The 16,961-nt window shown below is 38.4% G+C and overlaps 1 protein-coding gene across 14 annotated transcripts in view; it reads left to right on the forward strand.

Moving 5' to 3' along the window:
- Positions 1-16,961, forward strand: part of PIKFYVE (phosphoinositide kinase, FYVE-type zinc finger containing) — a 115,045-nt gene that overhangs the window by 86,456 nt on the left and 11,628 nt on the right. For 9 of the 14 annotated variants that reach the window (XM_037848493.1, XM_037848491.1, XM_037848490.1 and 6 more), the window contains 4 exons: positions 447-521; positions 1,500-5,278; positions 5,392-5,595; positions 7,480-7,696. In XM_037848493.1, coding sequence (XP_037704421.1) covers positions 447-521; positions 1,500-1,615 — 191 coding nt within the window. In that variant the 3' untranslated portion in view covers positions 1,616-5,278; positions 5,392-5,595; positions 7,480-7,696. Of the gene's footprint in view, positions 1-446; positions 522-1,499; positions 5,279-5,391; positions 5,596-7,479; positions 7,697-16,961 lie in introns of those variants that run through there. The other 5 variants (XM_037848495.1, XM_037848496.1, XM_037848497.1 and 2 more) reach the window with 5 other exon arrangements.

The raw sequence follows: 16,961 nt of genomic DNA on the forward strand, positions 1-16,961 counted from the left end.
TTTTGAGGCTGAGAAAAATGTCCAAATCAAGTTAACATCAAGGTGAAAGTTGCCAGTGATTCTTGGTTCCTATGCCACATGACAAGGCACCTGTTGGCCTCTGTTGGTCTCTCCTTTCTCTTCCTGGTTTCATTGCTTTCAGCTTCTTGCTTTCATGGGTTTCTCTCTCTTTGTCTGAATTTCATTCTCTTATAAAGTACTCCAGTAAAAGGATTAAGACCCACCCTGGTTAACTGAAGTAACTTCATCAAAAGGTCCTCTTTACAATAGGTTTACACCTACAGGAATGGATTAGCTTTAAGAACATGATTTTCTGGGGCACATGCAGTGCCAAACCACCACAACTGGTAAAAGTAACTAGTAAAAGTAGTAGTGACAGTAATTATTATTATCATTTAGTTATTTTTATTAACATAGCTTTACTGCTAATTTTTGTCCCCCAACAGATTATATTCGAACATTTACATGGGACAAAAAGCTTGAAATGGTTGTAAAATCAACGGGAATTTTAGGAGGACAAGGTGAGCCAAATTTTCATTTTGTTTATCTTTAAACTGTTCCTATCTTGTCTTTATCAGTTAACATTTTAAAAATGGATACTGATTTTTTTATATTTTGAAAAATAAGTGGTTATCTGATCTCACTGTTATTTCCTAAATGACCAAATAATAAAGGGAATTGTGTAGGTGGGTTTAAATTTGTGTTAACATGCCAGAGGTTTAAAGTAAAAAGTTAATTAAAAAAAAAAAAAAAAAAAAAACAAGAAAGGAAGAAAGAAAAGAAAGCCGGAAGTTCTAAATAAGGGGTTGTCTTTAACACTTTAAAAAGAAATCTAATTGTGGTAGCTGGTGGTAGATACCTGAAACTATCAAACTATAACCCCAGAACCCATGAATCTTGAAGACAATTGTATAAAAATGTAGCTTATGAAGGGTGACAGTGGGATTGGGAAAGCCATAAGGACCACACTCCCCTTTGTCTAGTTTATGGATGGATGAGTAGAAAGATAGGGGAAGGAAACAAACAAACAAACAGACAAAGGCACCCAGTGTTCTTTTTTACTTTAATTGTTCTTTTTCACTTTAATTATTATTCTTGTTATTTTTGTGTGTGTGGTAATCAAGGTGTCAGGGATTGATTTTGGTGATGAATGTACAACTATGTAATGGTACTGTGCATAATTGAATGTACGATTTGTATGACTGTGTGGTATGTGAATATATCTCAATAAAATGAATATTAAAAAAAAAAATCTAAGTTCTCTAAGCACAGCCAGCCTCATTTGTGCTTTTAGACATTTCTCACCTCTAGGCAAGAGCCAGTCTTTTTTAATGGGAACTCCTACTAGTAATACTCTGTCCCATATTAGGTAGCACAACAGACACCCCGTGTGCTCACTTTTTTTTTCCTTATAGTAGTTTATGTGAAGGAACATAGTGGAAGTCAGTTGCAAATTATATTAACAGCTTTCTTTTCCTTTTTCTCTTTCATAATCATAGGTAAAATGCCAACTGTGGTCTCACCAGAGTTGTATAGGACTAGATTTTGTGAAGCTATGGACAAGTATTTTCTGATGGTACCAGACCACTGGACAGGTTTGGGTTTAAATTGCTGAAATAAGCACATATTTTGAAATGAACTATAAAGAAAAAGGGGCTGGAACAAAGGACCAAAAATAGTCTACAGGTTTTATTTCTTCATCACATTCACCAGTGGATGCAAAGGCCTCTGATTTCCGTGGCTGTTTAGGCTTCCATAATTGAAGGATAAAAACTGCATGGATTTGTACTTTGGTTTTTGATACCTGCGAACTAGCTATCTGTAGGCTGGGAAGTTGCATGATCATTTTTTCACTTAAGCTTAAGTATAGAGACACATTTCAAAGGGCTAAAAGATAAAGGTATTGTTAGAGATGAGTAGATAGGGTGAAAAGATGGATTGTCATATTTGTTAACCTAATTGCATTAAGAAAAGATTAATATTTCATAGATAGTGACTGCTGGCATCACGTTTGACACATTCTTCAATTTGAAAGCATTTGTAAAGCTGGTGAATTGGATTTTTGTTTCTTATGTAACAATTTACTATTACTTATTACCAGAATTTCTGAAGCCTTGAAAGAATTCTGAGTTATTCCATTAATGGCCAGTTAAACAGGTTGGCACAATCTGTTATTGTTTTATTGAGGAATTTGAGTTAACTAGGAATCCTGTCATGTTCTGGTTCTGTGTCCTCCCAGTTTGCCTTGTTTTTTGAGTACCTTTAATGTTTTTAAAGGTTTGTGTCTGTGATAGGAGACTACAGCCATTAACTTGAAACCTCTTTTGGAGCTATTTTTTTTAAGTTTGTTTACAACTGTGCAATTAATATGTTAATCTGTACTTATCTGCATATGCTCACATTCTAGGTTTTTCCCTCCCAGTTTGAGGAGAAACATTAGTAAATGAGTCTGCAGTCACTAAATCCCCAAAGGGAGAATTATAAATGAAGGAACTTTTTTTAGTCTAAAAAACAAAATATACCTGATTGAAGAAAGCAGGTGAAAAGGAAGCATTGTTTTTTATAAAGGTAACATGTCTTTCAATATAACCAGCAACTTAAATAGCTTCTATAAAATTAAAATTTTTTTCAGTGTGGACATCCCCATTTTTAAAGTTTCTACCCAACAGCCATTTCTGACGACTGAGAAATGTTAAGAGATAAAGCTACTCCTAATAAGGAACTTCCTGTTTAATGGTCAGAGTTGTTTGTTTTTAAAAGTGACCAGAAGTATTAAACCATCTTTGAGTTTAACCCAGAATATTGTAAACCAGAATATTTACTCTTGACTTCTTTCTATAACAAGGATAATTTGGGGATTTATAAAGTTTTAAGGATTCCATTCCTTTTCAGTCTTTCTGTAATATCACATTTCTCCACTATTTAATTTTTCAATTTTCATATAATAAGAAAAAGAAATCTGGATATATTCCAGTTACACAGACCATAGGTACATGAAATAGGAAACTTTTTAAAAGTTTGCTTTAGAGAATAAAAGCGTTTCTTTGATATTTGGTGCTTATTAGAAACCTGGTTTATTTTTTAACTAGAAGCAAGTTGACCAGGGATTTATGAATGATCTGATGATAAGTACTTTTTAAAAAACATGTGTATGTGCCTTTTGAAGACATAAAAAACACTGGTGATTTTAGTTTTGATGTCAAAGACTAGTAAAGGAGTTTACAGAAGTGAAAGATATGTTATTATTAACTCCTTTTGTATCCAGGTACTATGGATTCTGCATCTGATTTTGAATGCAAACACTTCTTTCTCTGTTCTTTTCTTTCTGTCAGGATATTCAGTTATTTTTCTCATCCATTTCCTGTACCTCTACTCATGTAGACTTCAACTAGAAGTAGAAGGTGTCTTCCCCTAGCCCTAATCAGGTTTTTTTTTTTAGTCTAATACCATGTGCATAGCTGGAATGCTCCACGAGAAGAGCTACTGACAGTAATATGTGATGTTGATTTTATTTTCCTAGATTTGAAAAAAACTGTTTTTTAAAGTACTGCTATCTCTAAGGTAATTTTGTGATTAAAAAAAATTCCAATATAAATATTCTATAGCAATAGTTGCTGCCTTGTGAAGGCCATCTATCTTTTTAAAACTAATGTCTGGGCTGTATTAATGAAGGGAAAATACAAAATTTAACTATTTGTTTTGAGTGGTAGAACTATATCTCCGTCCTCTGCTGCTCTTGTTTAGGCCACTAGCATTCATATAAGATGTTTCTAATATTGTGTTATTCGATGTTAAGCATTGAATGAATGGCTGAGTATTTCCCTCTCTCAATTCCCTTTCAAGGCCTGGAGAATATTAATGCTGAAAAGTTAGAAATAAGGAAGAAATTCTAATACTTTCTTCCTTAGAGTAAAATATGAATCCTGAGAATAATTGATAGTTGCACAAGAAAACTTATGTGAACATGTTGCTTTGTATAAAAATCTTATGTGAAGCTTTTTGATGTCATCAAAAAATTATTTAAAAAATAATAAAAGAACTGACTTTTTTCCAAGTCTGAGAAAAATAAGGGGAACTAACTGTTGCAAGCCCTTTTGTAGTCTATTGAATACTTTAAATTTATATTCAAAATTTCCTACAAGATGTCCTATCTTTTTCCTTTATCCACCAATGAATGGTTTTCTAGCTTTGTCTTTTACTGAATGTTGTAAATAGTAAAGTTGTATTTTTTTTTTTTGTGGTATCAGTGTCTTCTTGGCATTTTACCCATTAACAGTGAGTTTATATAAAACTGTCAAGGAAGGTAATCTGTATGTAGAAAGTTTGCTTAGCTAGCAGAGTTAAAACTGTTTTGAGTGAGCCTGGTAGAGAAAGATCAGGCCACTCATTTCTCAAGTGTTAACATACGTATGACTTTTGCAGTATTCAAACCCTCTAGTGCAATGCCTTTTTTTTTTTTTTTTTGGTAACACAGGTGCAGTGTATTATAGAAAAATAAAATTTACAGTCATGAGCAGTTTTTTTAATGTTGCTTTATTGGTTTTCTAAAAAAATGTACATTGTGTCTTCTGACAGTTTAATTTCAGCTATAGAAATGACATTGTAAATCATAATAGCCTCTTTTAATGAGAAATTCAATTAACAATATTGAAAGTATGTAATGTATTATATTGTACATATTTCTCTACTTTGGTTCCAGCTGTGTTTTATATTATTGACATGTTATTTAAGAGAGAACTGCCTTGAACTTTTGAAGACTGTAAATAATGAGTTAAAATAAACTGAGAATCTACTTCTTAGCCTTGGATTTGTCAACGAAATTAACAACCAAGAGAGATGGAGTTCGGTGCACAAGCCCAAGCCCTGGCCTGGCAGTGGCGCCCAGTCCCTCTTTTCTTTGTCTTCCTCCTCCTCTTTTGGACAGAGCATTAATTAGGCTTTGGCTAATAAATAACCCTATTCCTTAAACCCGGAAATGGGTTTCAAACCCGTAGTTCACTTCCGCCAGTAACGATCATGGCTGTTTCGGCTTTCCCATTCTTCCGGTATTTTCGGTTTTCTGATACGGCAGCCACGGGAGTCCCACCCTTCCCCGGCCTAAATTCCCCAGCTAAATTGGCTAAATTCGCCTTGGGTGGGGCGAGGCGCTCTCCGGCGCTCTCCGCCACAAACTTCTCCCACGCGCTTAGCGCTGTTTCCTGCTCTGCCAGAAGTTGATTTTGTTTCGTCGTCACACGCAACTTGTGGGCTCGCGGCACCTAGACTCGTGAGGGCGAAGGTGAGGGCTGCAGGGAGGAGGGGGCGGCTCACGCGGGTGCGGGCGGCAGCGCGCGGCGGGGGTTCGGGCGGTGGCCTCGCTGGGCTCAGCGTGTGTTTGGCTTTCTCTTTCAGTGGCAGAAGAAGAGGATGCGTAGGTACGTGGCGCTGCGAATTCACCCGACCTCACTCCAAGTCGATTGTGTTGGAAATTAATTTCTTATAAAAAAAATCATTTTGAGAACATTCTTTTAAGCAAGCAGTTACCTACCTTGATCTTCAGTTTCATGTTCCCGGGGAGGGAGCATAGTGTATATAGAGAGAGAGTAGGGCTTTGAGGTACGTAAAAATTCGGGTTGTTCTGTTTACTAACTGATTGGCCTGGAGAAAGTTGATTAACTGCTCTGTTGATATCCACAGTTTGTAGAATTGGATAATACATAGCTTCTAAGTTTATTGTGGTAAGTGAAGTGTTAAAAATAAAGGTGGTTAGGGTGGAACTCAACATGTGCAGTTTCTTACTTTCCTCTTTGGATCTTGAGGAAATTGTTTGAATGTGAACCCCCTATCAATGACAAGTGTTTGAGCGTGAAACTCTGTATTTCTGAGTTACATAGGTGATCCTTCTGTACTCACTGTTAATTTTATGCAACATGAGATACATTTAAGAACGTTGTAGAGAGCTTAGTGATGGTTGAGTATGGACATGGGAGCTAAACTTGATGACCTCTGTCTAGGGAAAATGGTACTTCATTGGATTGTTAGGATGATTTTATAAAAATCTAATCCATGTGAAACTTACAGCATTGCCTGGAACCTGGTACTCACGTGTTAAGGTGTAGTTACTAAAAATTCTATTTGACAATTTTTTTCACATTCCAAAGATGACTAGAACCTAAAGGAAAATGAGATTTGGATGTGCATATTCCTCCCAGGTTTCTGTATCTTATTTTGATTTGGTAGGGAATAGAAATGAATAACCAGTTGATGAATTGTAGTTGTACTGAGATCCCCATCAAAAAATCATTCAACAAATGTTTGAATGCCTACTGTATGCCAAGTTCTCTTCTAGGTGCTAAGTGTACAGAAGCAAACAAACTTAGGGAACTGTCAAACTTGCGAGTTCTACAATAAGCAAGTATGTAGTATGTCAAGTAGGGATAAATGCTGTAGAGGAAGATGAAGAGAGAGGGGGAAATAGGGAATAGCTTTTATACAGCGTGTTTAAAGAAGCACTCAGTCTTAAGGTGAAATTTCAGGAGTGACAAAAAAGTGAGCAAATCATACAATTAGGTGGGTAGAGTTCCTTCCAGGCAAAGGCCTTGAGATAAAGCTTGCCTGTGGAAGTGAGGGGGTCAACTTAAAAACTGATAAAGTGTAGGGCTAGCTAAGATCAGGTGGGACTTTGGTCTTAACTTTAAGATAGGGAACTATTCGTAGAGGCATGACAAAGCTAACAGGGAGACCAGTTAGAAGGCTGTTGCAATAATTCAGGTTATGTGTGGGTGGCTTACATAGGTGCCTTGTTATAAAAATCAGGGATGTTTAAATGGTCTAGCCAAGTCTCAGCTGGAATATAAACCCAGGCATTCTGGTCCTCAAATCTGTTCTCTTAACCACAGAATGGGAATCTTCGATAGTTAACATTTTATGTTTACTATGAGAGGCACTTAAGTTTCTTCTATGTGTTGAGTCATTTGATTGATATAAGAGATTGCCATTTAAAAGATTAGGGAGTATCTTGTAGAAAGGGTGCTTAGCTAAGTTATCAGCCTGGGCTGGGTGGTTACTTCTGTTTGGGTAAGTTTATTACAGTCCATTCTAGGCCATGTTAGGGCATGTGAGTAGTTTTGTTGTCCAGATTACTTTGTAATACTAACTACAATGTGATAATATACTGTAAATTTGATCATTCTTTGGGTAAACAATCACTTAATAAAAATGTTCAGAGGAAAGCAAACTTAAAGACATGTACTACTTTCTGTAATGGCAAAACACTGGAAATAAGTAATAGGAAAGAGTGGTTATGTTAACTAGGGTATATCAATTTAAAAGGATAATTACTAAAACTCAGAAAACAAATACCCTAGCAACTTTTGGAAACTGCTCATTATAAGTACATAAAGGAAAAGAGGTCGCAAAGAATTGTCTTCATGATGGTATTAGGAACTGTGTTCATGCCAAAAAGAAACCTTCTGTTCTATATGTATTTTGATGTCTTAGGCTGAAAGGAAAGAGAAAAAAGATGAGGCAGAGATCCAAGTAAAGTATCTTGTGACTAATAAGCCTTGGAGTGAGATAAGAGTAAAATACCAGCTACTGCCGTAGGAATTGCTTCTGATGTCTTCACCTATTGAAAGAAGATTTTTTTTTTTTAATTTCTATTCCTGATTTGTTAAATTGAAAATAAAGCTATAAGAAGACATTTTACTATCATAAATGTACTTTAATGCATCCTTGGAGTTAACTCTCTTGAATTTGTGTGGCCCTGGTTGATTGTTGTTGCTTCTTGCATTTAAAAATTCCACATGTGCCAAAATAATGTGACAGAAAGGAGGAAATTTTTATCCTGATAAATTCTCACCTTTAAGACATAGCACTGTTAAGAGCAAGGTGCCATGAAAGCTGCTTGACCCTAGGTAGCTACAGCCCAAGAGCCTAGGGAGGTAGACAAGCCACTGTATTATATTTTAGGATCTAAGAGGTTATCCAGTTACTGGAGTTACCCAGGAAGTGACTTGAAACTGAGGTAGTGAGGTTGAGGGCAGAAGGTGTCTGCTGGGAGATGGCTGGATTCAAGAATAGACCAAAATGAAGTTGCAGTGATGAGCAGTGGCCAGCTGAGGGCCTTGAAGAGTTTTTGATTATCAGACTTCCAATTCTGATCCTAAGAATAGTAGGAAGCTCTTTTACAGGACTCAGAAAGAACAGGCCCCCAAATATTTACCTGAGCCCTAAATATCTCTTCAGTTACTCTTTGACAACAGTTTGCTAAATCTCAGCGTAAGTAGTGTTCAGAATTAAAAACAATTTTCAGTGGTGTTTTAAGTTAGAATTTTTTTATATTCTTAGAAGTAGAATTTCTTTTCCAAATGAAGGTAGTACCAAAAAGGTTTTACTTGAAAACAGCACGTACTTGATAAATGTGTCCATATGCCACTGCAGTAGATTCCCTGAATAGCTATCCTGTGAGTAGAAATAGTTCCCACATTAAAGTAGTCCTTTTATTGAGATTAATTAAGTGGGAGTATATTTTTTGCCCTTTAATTTTAGTATCCTGTTAAAATATTTTCCTACTTACCCCAATTCAAAGAACTAACGTGTTCTAAATTTGGATGACCGGCAAGTGAAAAGAAATACTGTAGTTAGGGATGGTTCTTTTCCTGGGCTTGAATAGTTTGCTCACATGAATACACCAATGCGTTTGCTGGATACTCTAGGGGGAATCCTCTTCAGATCTCTGGAGTTCTCTGTACTCTTTGGTACTCTGCCCTGTGAACTATGGCTGCCTTAGTCTCCCCAGGCTCTCAGCTCCAACTCAACTCAGGGAGTTGGTTAGGCTCTGCCTCAGTTTCCCCTTCTTGTGCTTTAGCCCATAAATTTCCCAAGCAGTAATCTGGGACAAGCAGGGCTCACCTCGTTTGTTTTCCATCTTTTGAGGATCACTGCTTTACTGGCTGATGTCCAGTTTCTTGAAAACTGTTTATGTTTTGTCTTTTTTTGGAGGGGGGCGTTGGTTGGTTCGTTTTACTCCATCTTGACCAGAAGTTGAAGCCTAAACCAGATGGAAGTTTATAAAGATTATATCTAAATGCTATGTTGACTATTTGAAACAATGTTTTCTTTGTCAAAGTAAAAGTTCTTTATTCATTACTGTTTTGAAAATTATTATTTTGGAAAATCCAACCTCTTCTACTTAAGTCCTGTTAAATGCAACAAATCAGAATAGACAATATAAGTAGGCAAAGAAAAGTTTAAGTTAGTTCAGTACACAAAAATATGCTGTAAGGTAGCACCAGAGTTGTGACTGTATACATGGGTATACATTGTCACCTTAGGGACAGAGCATATTCCTGGAAGAACCCAGATTCATACTCCTGGAATTGCCACCATTTTTACATATTACCTTCCCATCTTGAACTTCAGGATTATTCAAGAATGTCTAGGTATAATGAATTATTCTTTAGTTTATTTGCTGTTGGTTCTTCTAGACTCTTCCACATCGAATTTGAAGGGCATTTCTACTTCAGACTTGCTGCTTCCTCTTGGAGAAACCCATCTGGTAGTTCCAGCCCTACACACCTGATGGTTATCCCCTCCAGTAATATCACTTAAAATGCCAAACTATGATATCATTAAAGAATGACTACTTAGGAGAATCTAGCTCTCCTGCTCAACAGGGTACACCCTGGTGTTCTGTTGAGTGATTCCTTTATTAACATCTGTTTTGACTTGTTACACCACCATTGTTTTTAGGCCCTGTTGTATTTTCCTGTGTGCATCTCTAAATGGTGGAAATTTCACCAAGTGTTGCTCTAATTTCAGAGGATAGGTTATCAACCAGTGGGCTCTGATCTTTTGCTCTATCTATTGAAAGCTGAACGCAATTGTAGGTGATACTGAAGAAGCTGAATGAGACATCTCTTAGAGACTCACACTCTTTGGTTATAATGGAAGGTGGATACTATTTTTTTGAGGACTAATACAGGTCCGGAAGCTACCATCTGGCACATTCTGTCTGCCACAGTAGGAGGATTTTGTTTGCTCTAGCTCATCAGCATAGTGTGTGTTACCCACAGTAATATTTCAGCAATACTTTTCTGCTCTATATTGATAGTAGAAGCTGCCTAGTGAATAGAGGGTTTCTTGGAATAAGTCAACCCATGGCTTTTTTATGTCATTTTGGTCCTCAATTCATTTTGATTTTGCAACTGTGAGACAGTGTTGGCCAACTGAGAAGTTAGAGATAGCACAGTATAGTCTATACAAGAATGCCCTCACTTCTGACCCTGTGGTAGATTATGTACCCCATGAAAAGACATGTTCTTAATCCACATTCTGTGGGTGAGCCCGTTATAAATACAAACTCATGAAGACGTTATTTTTAGTTAGGGTGTGGCCCAACTGAATGAGTGTGGATCTTAATCTGGATTATGGGAGGCCTTATGAAGAGGACCTAGAAGTCACAGAAGTTAGAAAGGAGAGGATAGTGCCATGTGATAAAAGCCGAGGAACCTCAAGGATTGCCAGCAGCCAGTACAGAATGCTTAGTCTTTGAGGAGAAAGCAGGTCTACTGCCATCTTGATTTTGGACCTCTTCTAGCTTCAAAACCATAAGCCAATGAATTCCTGTTGTTTAAGCCAACCCATTGTGTGGTATTTGTGATAGCAGCTCTGGCAAACTAAGACAGACACCAATTTCAAGTTCCAGGGTTCCCCAAACCACCTTCAGGTTCAGTACTTTGCTGGGACTCACAGAAGTTACTGAAAGCTGTTATGCTCACTGTTACAGTTTTTTACAGGGTAGCATTAAAATTACCAAGGGAAGAAGCACATGGGGAAGGATTCAGGGAAAGTTCCAAATGTGGAACTTCTGTTGTCTTGTCCCCATGGAGTTGTGGACAGTGTTGCTTTCCCAGCACCAACATATGACAACATGGAACAAATGAGTATTGCCAAACAGGGAAGCTCACCTAGACCTCAGTGTTCTGAGTCTTTATTGGAACTCCATCACATAGGCACAGTTGACTGTCCACTTCACTGATCTCAGTTTCTAGCCCCTGAGGAGCTTGAGCTGATATTCAAAGTACTCACCCCAAATCACATTGTTACTATCTGGATGGCCCAAGGCCCTTAGGCAAAGAAAGACATGTCTATCAGGCATGACATTCCAAAGGCTTAGAGTTTACCTTCCAGAAGCCAAGGGCAAGAACCAGACCTCTTTTTTTTTTCTTTTCTTAAATTCAGTTTTACTGAAATATATTCACATACCATAAATCATCCATGGTGTACAGTCAACTGTTCACAGTACGATCATATAGTTACGCATTCATCACCACAGTCTGTTTCTGAACATTTTTCTTATATCAGAAAGAATCAGAATCAGAATAAAACATAAAAGTAAAAAAGAACACCCAAACCATCCCCCCCATCCCACCCTGTTTTTCATTTGGTTTTTGTCTCTTTTTCTACTCATCCATCCATACACTAGATAAAGGGAGTGTGATCCACAAGGTTTTCACAATCACATTTTCACTCCTTGTAATCTACATTGTTATACAGTCGTCTTCAGGAGTCCAGACTACTGGGTTGGAGTTTGATAGTTTCAGCTATTTACTTCTAGCTATTCCAATACATTAAAACCTAAGAGGTATTATCTATATAGTACATAAGAATGTCCACCAGAGTGACCTCTCGACTCCATTTGAAATCTCTCAGCCACTGAAAGTATTTCATCTCATTTTGCATCCCACTTTTGGTCAAGAAGATATTCTCAATCCCATGATGCCGGGTCCAGATTCATCCCTGGGAGTCATATCCTGCGTTGCCAGGGAGATTTGCACCCTTGGTAGTCGGGTCCCACTTAGCGGGGAGAGCAGTGAGTTCACCTGCCAAGGTGGCTCAGAGAGAGAGGGCCACATCTGAGCAACAAAGAGGTACTTGGGGAGACTCTTAGGCACAATTATATGCAAGTGTAGCCTCTCCTTTGCAGTAACAAGCTTCATAAGGGCAAGCCCCAAGATAGAGGGCTCGGCACATGAAACCGCCAGTCCTAATATTTGCGACAACATCAGCATCAGTCCAGGTGAGGAAGTCCAACACTTCTGCACTTTCCCCTGGCTCCTCAGGGGGAGGGTGGGGCCTGAAATGTATTTTTTATTCTCTGCCCAAATTACATTGGGATGAGTCACTATTTCACTCTAACCTATACTAACCTACCGTATCTCACTTCCTGTTCAAAGTTCCATGTAATTGTGGTGTTTGAAAAAAACGACTGTAGAGTTATACTGTTTAGAAAATATAGATCCTAAACCAAATAGACATCTCTTCCCTTGGTCTCACATGGAAGTTGAAGTTTTAAAACACAATCATTTTGACCTTTGGCCCGGTTCCAGACCTCTTTTTGAACAAGATTAAGTTCTTTACTACACAGCAACATTTCCCCTAATTGCTCTGTGTGTGCATGTGTGTACATGTACATAAATTCACAGAAAATTATAAACATTTGGATGATTCTAAAAACACCTTTTGTTTTTGTTTTGCTTCCAACCAAGTTTAATTAACCAGAAAAACCCTAAATTGTGTGTAATGGAAGCTATCTTTGGTTAAGAATATATTAATTTGTATAGCAATATAAATAAGCTGATGATTTTGAAAACTTCATGCTTAAATGATCTAGGAGAGATTGACAAGTTTTAACTTTGGTAATTATATATGCTACAACATTCACTGATTTAAAAAATTGCAAACTTAAGAACTGACAGTTCCAACTGTTGTTTCAGAAAAATATATATGTATGCATGAATAAAGAACTTTATTGTTTTCAGGGAGGCAGTAAAATACAATTTTTTAAATAAGATAAATCCTTCTAAGTCCAAGCAAATGTTAGTGAATTTCCATGCCTCTTCAGATTACTTAGTGTTACAAATTGAATTGTATCCCCCAAAAAGCCATGTTCAAGTCCTAACCTATGGTCTTGTGAATGTGAACTTACTTGTAAACACGATCTTTGATGAAGTTATTAGTTAAGATGAGGCCCTTAATCCAATATGAAATGTCCTTAAAAGTGTGAGAAACAAGCAAAAAGGAATATAACGCTCACCTGATTGTGGAGAAGGAAAGAATTTATTCACGATCTTGCAAGAACGGACACACAGCCAGAAATGTGGCAGGCACACCACACAAAAGAGCATGGCAGTAGTTATACCCTACCCCTAATATGCAGGTCCCTCCCCTGTTTCCCCATTGGCTGGTACTCCAGAGTTTATAGCCTATCTGAGAGAGCTAACTAGCCTGCCTTTGAGATTTTGAATTATACAGCCTATCAGAGAGAGTTAACTAGTTTAAATTTCCCACTGAGAGTTCCCGCCTTTGATTATACCCTATATTCCTTTACATTCCAGTAGCCCTGGTTATTTTTCCCATATAAGGTTCTGGCGCAGATTCTAGGCTTACGTCATGGCTCTCTTTCCTTCCCTTTACCATGGAGCCAGATTAGGCCAGTTCTGCTGCCGAGTCTCCATTTTCCCTATCCCATGTTGCCTTTATGTGAAAGCTGAACTTAACCCTTTCTTACAGATTCCCTCTTTCTTTTTAAACTCATTTTAGTTTTCACATTCTAGTTTCTCAAATTTGCTAAGAGCTTTTTCACATTCCTCATCACAGGGATCTTTCTCTTTGAGGGAGGTATAGATCTGATATTCTTGGTTAGGGCGGTTTCAGTGAATCTCTGAACTAACCCCTGGGCACATGGGATAACACAACACCCAACCGCTGTGAACACTGGCTGAAATGATAAGGGAAGTTAAAACAGACATTGCAATTCCTTTCCATTTCCCAAACCAATTTTCCAACCACCCCGTGAGTGGGTTGTCAATGACAGAATTTTCTGCTAGTTCCTGAGATAAGGCTGTTAAGCCTTGTAAAGCCTTGGTGATAGTTCCATTGGGTGCCGTATTATTGGGGATGAATGTGCAACAGTTTCCCCCAATCATAACACAGACACCTCCCTTTTCAGCTAACATCATGTCCAGGATCTTTGTTTTCCCATGCCATTTGGCTAGTAGCATCTAACTGTTGTGCTATTCCCTTAACGGCATCCCTGGTATAGTTAATAAATCTTTGCTGATTATAATAGCTTTACTTTTCTTTTTTAATTCAGTTTTATTGAGTTATATTCACATACCATACAATCATCCATGGTGTACAATCAACTGATTACAGTAGCATCATATATTTGTGCATTTGTCACCCCAATCTATTTTTGAACATTTTCCTTATACCAGAAAGAATCAGAATAATAATACAAAATAAAAAAAAAAAGAACACCCAAATCATCTCCCCCATCCAACCCTACTTTTCATTTAGTTATTGTCCCCATTTATCTACTCATCCATTTGTACACTGGATAAAGGGAGTGTGATCCACAGGTTTTCACAATCACCGTCACCCCTTGTAATCTCCATTGTTGTACAGTTGTCCTCAAGAGTCAAGGCTACTGGGTTTGAGTTTGATAGTTTCAGCTATTTACTTCTAGCTATTCCAATACATTAAAACCTAAGAAGTGTTATCTATATAGTGCATAAGAATGTCCACCAGAGTTACCTCTCGACTCCATTTGAAATCTCTCAGCCACTGAAGCTTTATTTTGTTTCATTTCATTTCGTATCCCCCTTTTGGTCAGGAAGATGTTCTCAATCCCACAATGCTGGGCCCAGATTCATCCCTGGGAGTCATACATATCCTGTGTTGCCAGGGAGATTTACACTCCTGGGAGTCAGGTCCCACGTAGGTGGCTTAGTTAGAGAGGGCCACATCTGAGCAACAATGAGGCACTTGGGGAGACTCTTAGGCACAATTATAAGCATGTTTAGCCTCTCCTTTGCAGTAAGCTTTATAGGGGCAAGCCCCAAGACAGAAGGCTCAACATGTCAAACTGTCAGTCCCCAGTGAGAACATCAACAATCCAGGTGAGGAAGTCCAACACCTCCGCATCCTCCCCCAGCTCCTTGGGGGAGGGGGGGGCAAATATACATTTTTATTCTTCGCCCAATTACTTTGGGATGTGTTGCTATTTCACTCTAACCTGTACAGACCTACCATAGCTCACTTCCTATTAAAATTCCATGTAATTATGGTGTTTGAACAAACTGATTGCAGAAGTTACACTGTTTAGAAAATATAGATCCTACACCAAATAAACATTTCTTCCCTTGGTCTCACATGGAAGTTGATGTTTTGACACACAGTCAGCTTCAACTTTTACCCTTTGGCCCAATTTGCCCTAGTCTTAACCGATCTGCTTCATTCATATCTCTAATTGAAGTCTGAGCTCTTTTTCACTTTTTTTTTTTTTAACAGTTGCTGTATGCATTAATACTGACATTCTTATTTGCCAGGCTCTAGCTCTGAGTTTCAGGTGTCACACAGATACCCAATGTTCCAGAGTCCAGTCAGGTTATACACCAAGGGATCAACATCTCAGAGTTTGTATATAGCCTATAATAGCTTTACTTTTAAATGCCAGGGTGAATGGGATAGCCAATTGAACCAAAGTGCAGGTGCCTCCCCACTTTTCAGGTAGTGTTGGCCAGAGGACGCCCTTCCTGCAGTACCACCAGAGGTCTGCTTGGTGCATAGCTAAGCTGGAGAAGTTGCCAGTACTATCCTTACTCGTGTTGTACACAAGGCCATGGTTTCAAGATCCTGGAGCCCTTCTTCCCATCTGAGAGACAGGCGGAGTGGTTTCCAGGACCAAGGTGAGAAGCTGGTATGGCCTTGACACTTCCCTTCCGGACTGGAGGGAAAAGGGAGGACAACATGCTACAGCTTTCACCAGGAGTAGCATTTTGAAAGAGGAGTATCATACACTTAAACTCCTTTTCATGCTTTTCCATACCCAAGGGGTAGGGCACAATCTGAGCAGTGGGTCTACCTGTTGCACAAGATTAATAATCGCTTTTGTTTAGATTCTGGATGGTATATTTGACCCATTCTACCCAGGCATTTGTATCTCCATAACCTGTCTCTATTTCTATAGTTTGCTTTAAGTCTTTGGCCTCAAGTACTCTAATGACCTTGGGGTCATTTTGAACTGAAGAGTTGGACTCCAGCCAAGTTTCCTTTAATGGTGTTCCCTCTGACATGGTTGAGAGCCATCCGTTATACTGTGTTGTCCACCAAACATCCGTTATACTGTGTTGTCCACCAAGAGTAACGAGTCAGGTGACTCATAAGTTATACTCCCAAATGTTTGCACACACCCCCCTGCCAACAATCTTGCTCTCTATCTGGACAGTAAATACTTGTTCCTCCCTCAGTTGTCGCTGATGTTTTAAATTCCCACAGTTAATTACCTGACAAGCATAACTTGTTACACTTTGAACATGGAACATTACAACCAATATAAGTCCCAATACACTTTCCTAATTACTGTCCTTTTTAGAGTGATTCTCAGGGGATCCGAGGTAGGATTTACTTTCCAGGACTTGGGCTGAGTGGTTGGGTACTTATCATCTGGTTCAGGCACTGGTCCCTTTACTCAGGTGTATTGAGTCCAGCCTCTTTCTGCTGTTCAGACTGCCATTTCAGTCATCAGCAAGACTTGATAGGGTCCTTTCCAGATTGGTTGAAGTTTGGATTCTTTCCACAATTTGATTAGGACCTAGCTGCCAGGTTGGTGTCGATGGACAGCAGATTCGAGAGGCAGGGTCTGGGCCAGCAAAGCACAATGCCTGAGGATGATAAGTATAAGACAAGGCCAGTATGTAACTTTTGAGGAAGAGATCTTTCATGTCTAGGGAAGGGAGTTCTCCAGTCCTCCTGGGAAAAGGCAAACCAAAAAGCATTTCATAAGGGGAAATTCCCAGTTCTTTTCTAGGGGCAGTTCTGATCCTTGATAGGGCTATAGGTAAGCACTTGATCCAGGGTGACTTTGTTTCCAAGACTAATTTAGAAAGATGTTTCTTTAAGGTTTGATTCATTTC

Source organism: Choloepus didactylus, chromosome 9 (genome assembly GCF_015220235.1).
Source record: "Choloepus didactylus isolate mChoDid1 chromosome 9, mChoDid1.pri, whole genome shotgun sequence".
Taxonomy (NCBI): domain Eukaryota; kingdom Metazoa; phylum Chordata; class Mammalia; order Pilosa; family Megalonychidae; genus Choloepus; species Choloepus didactylus.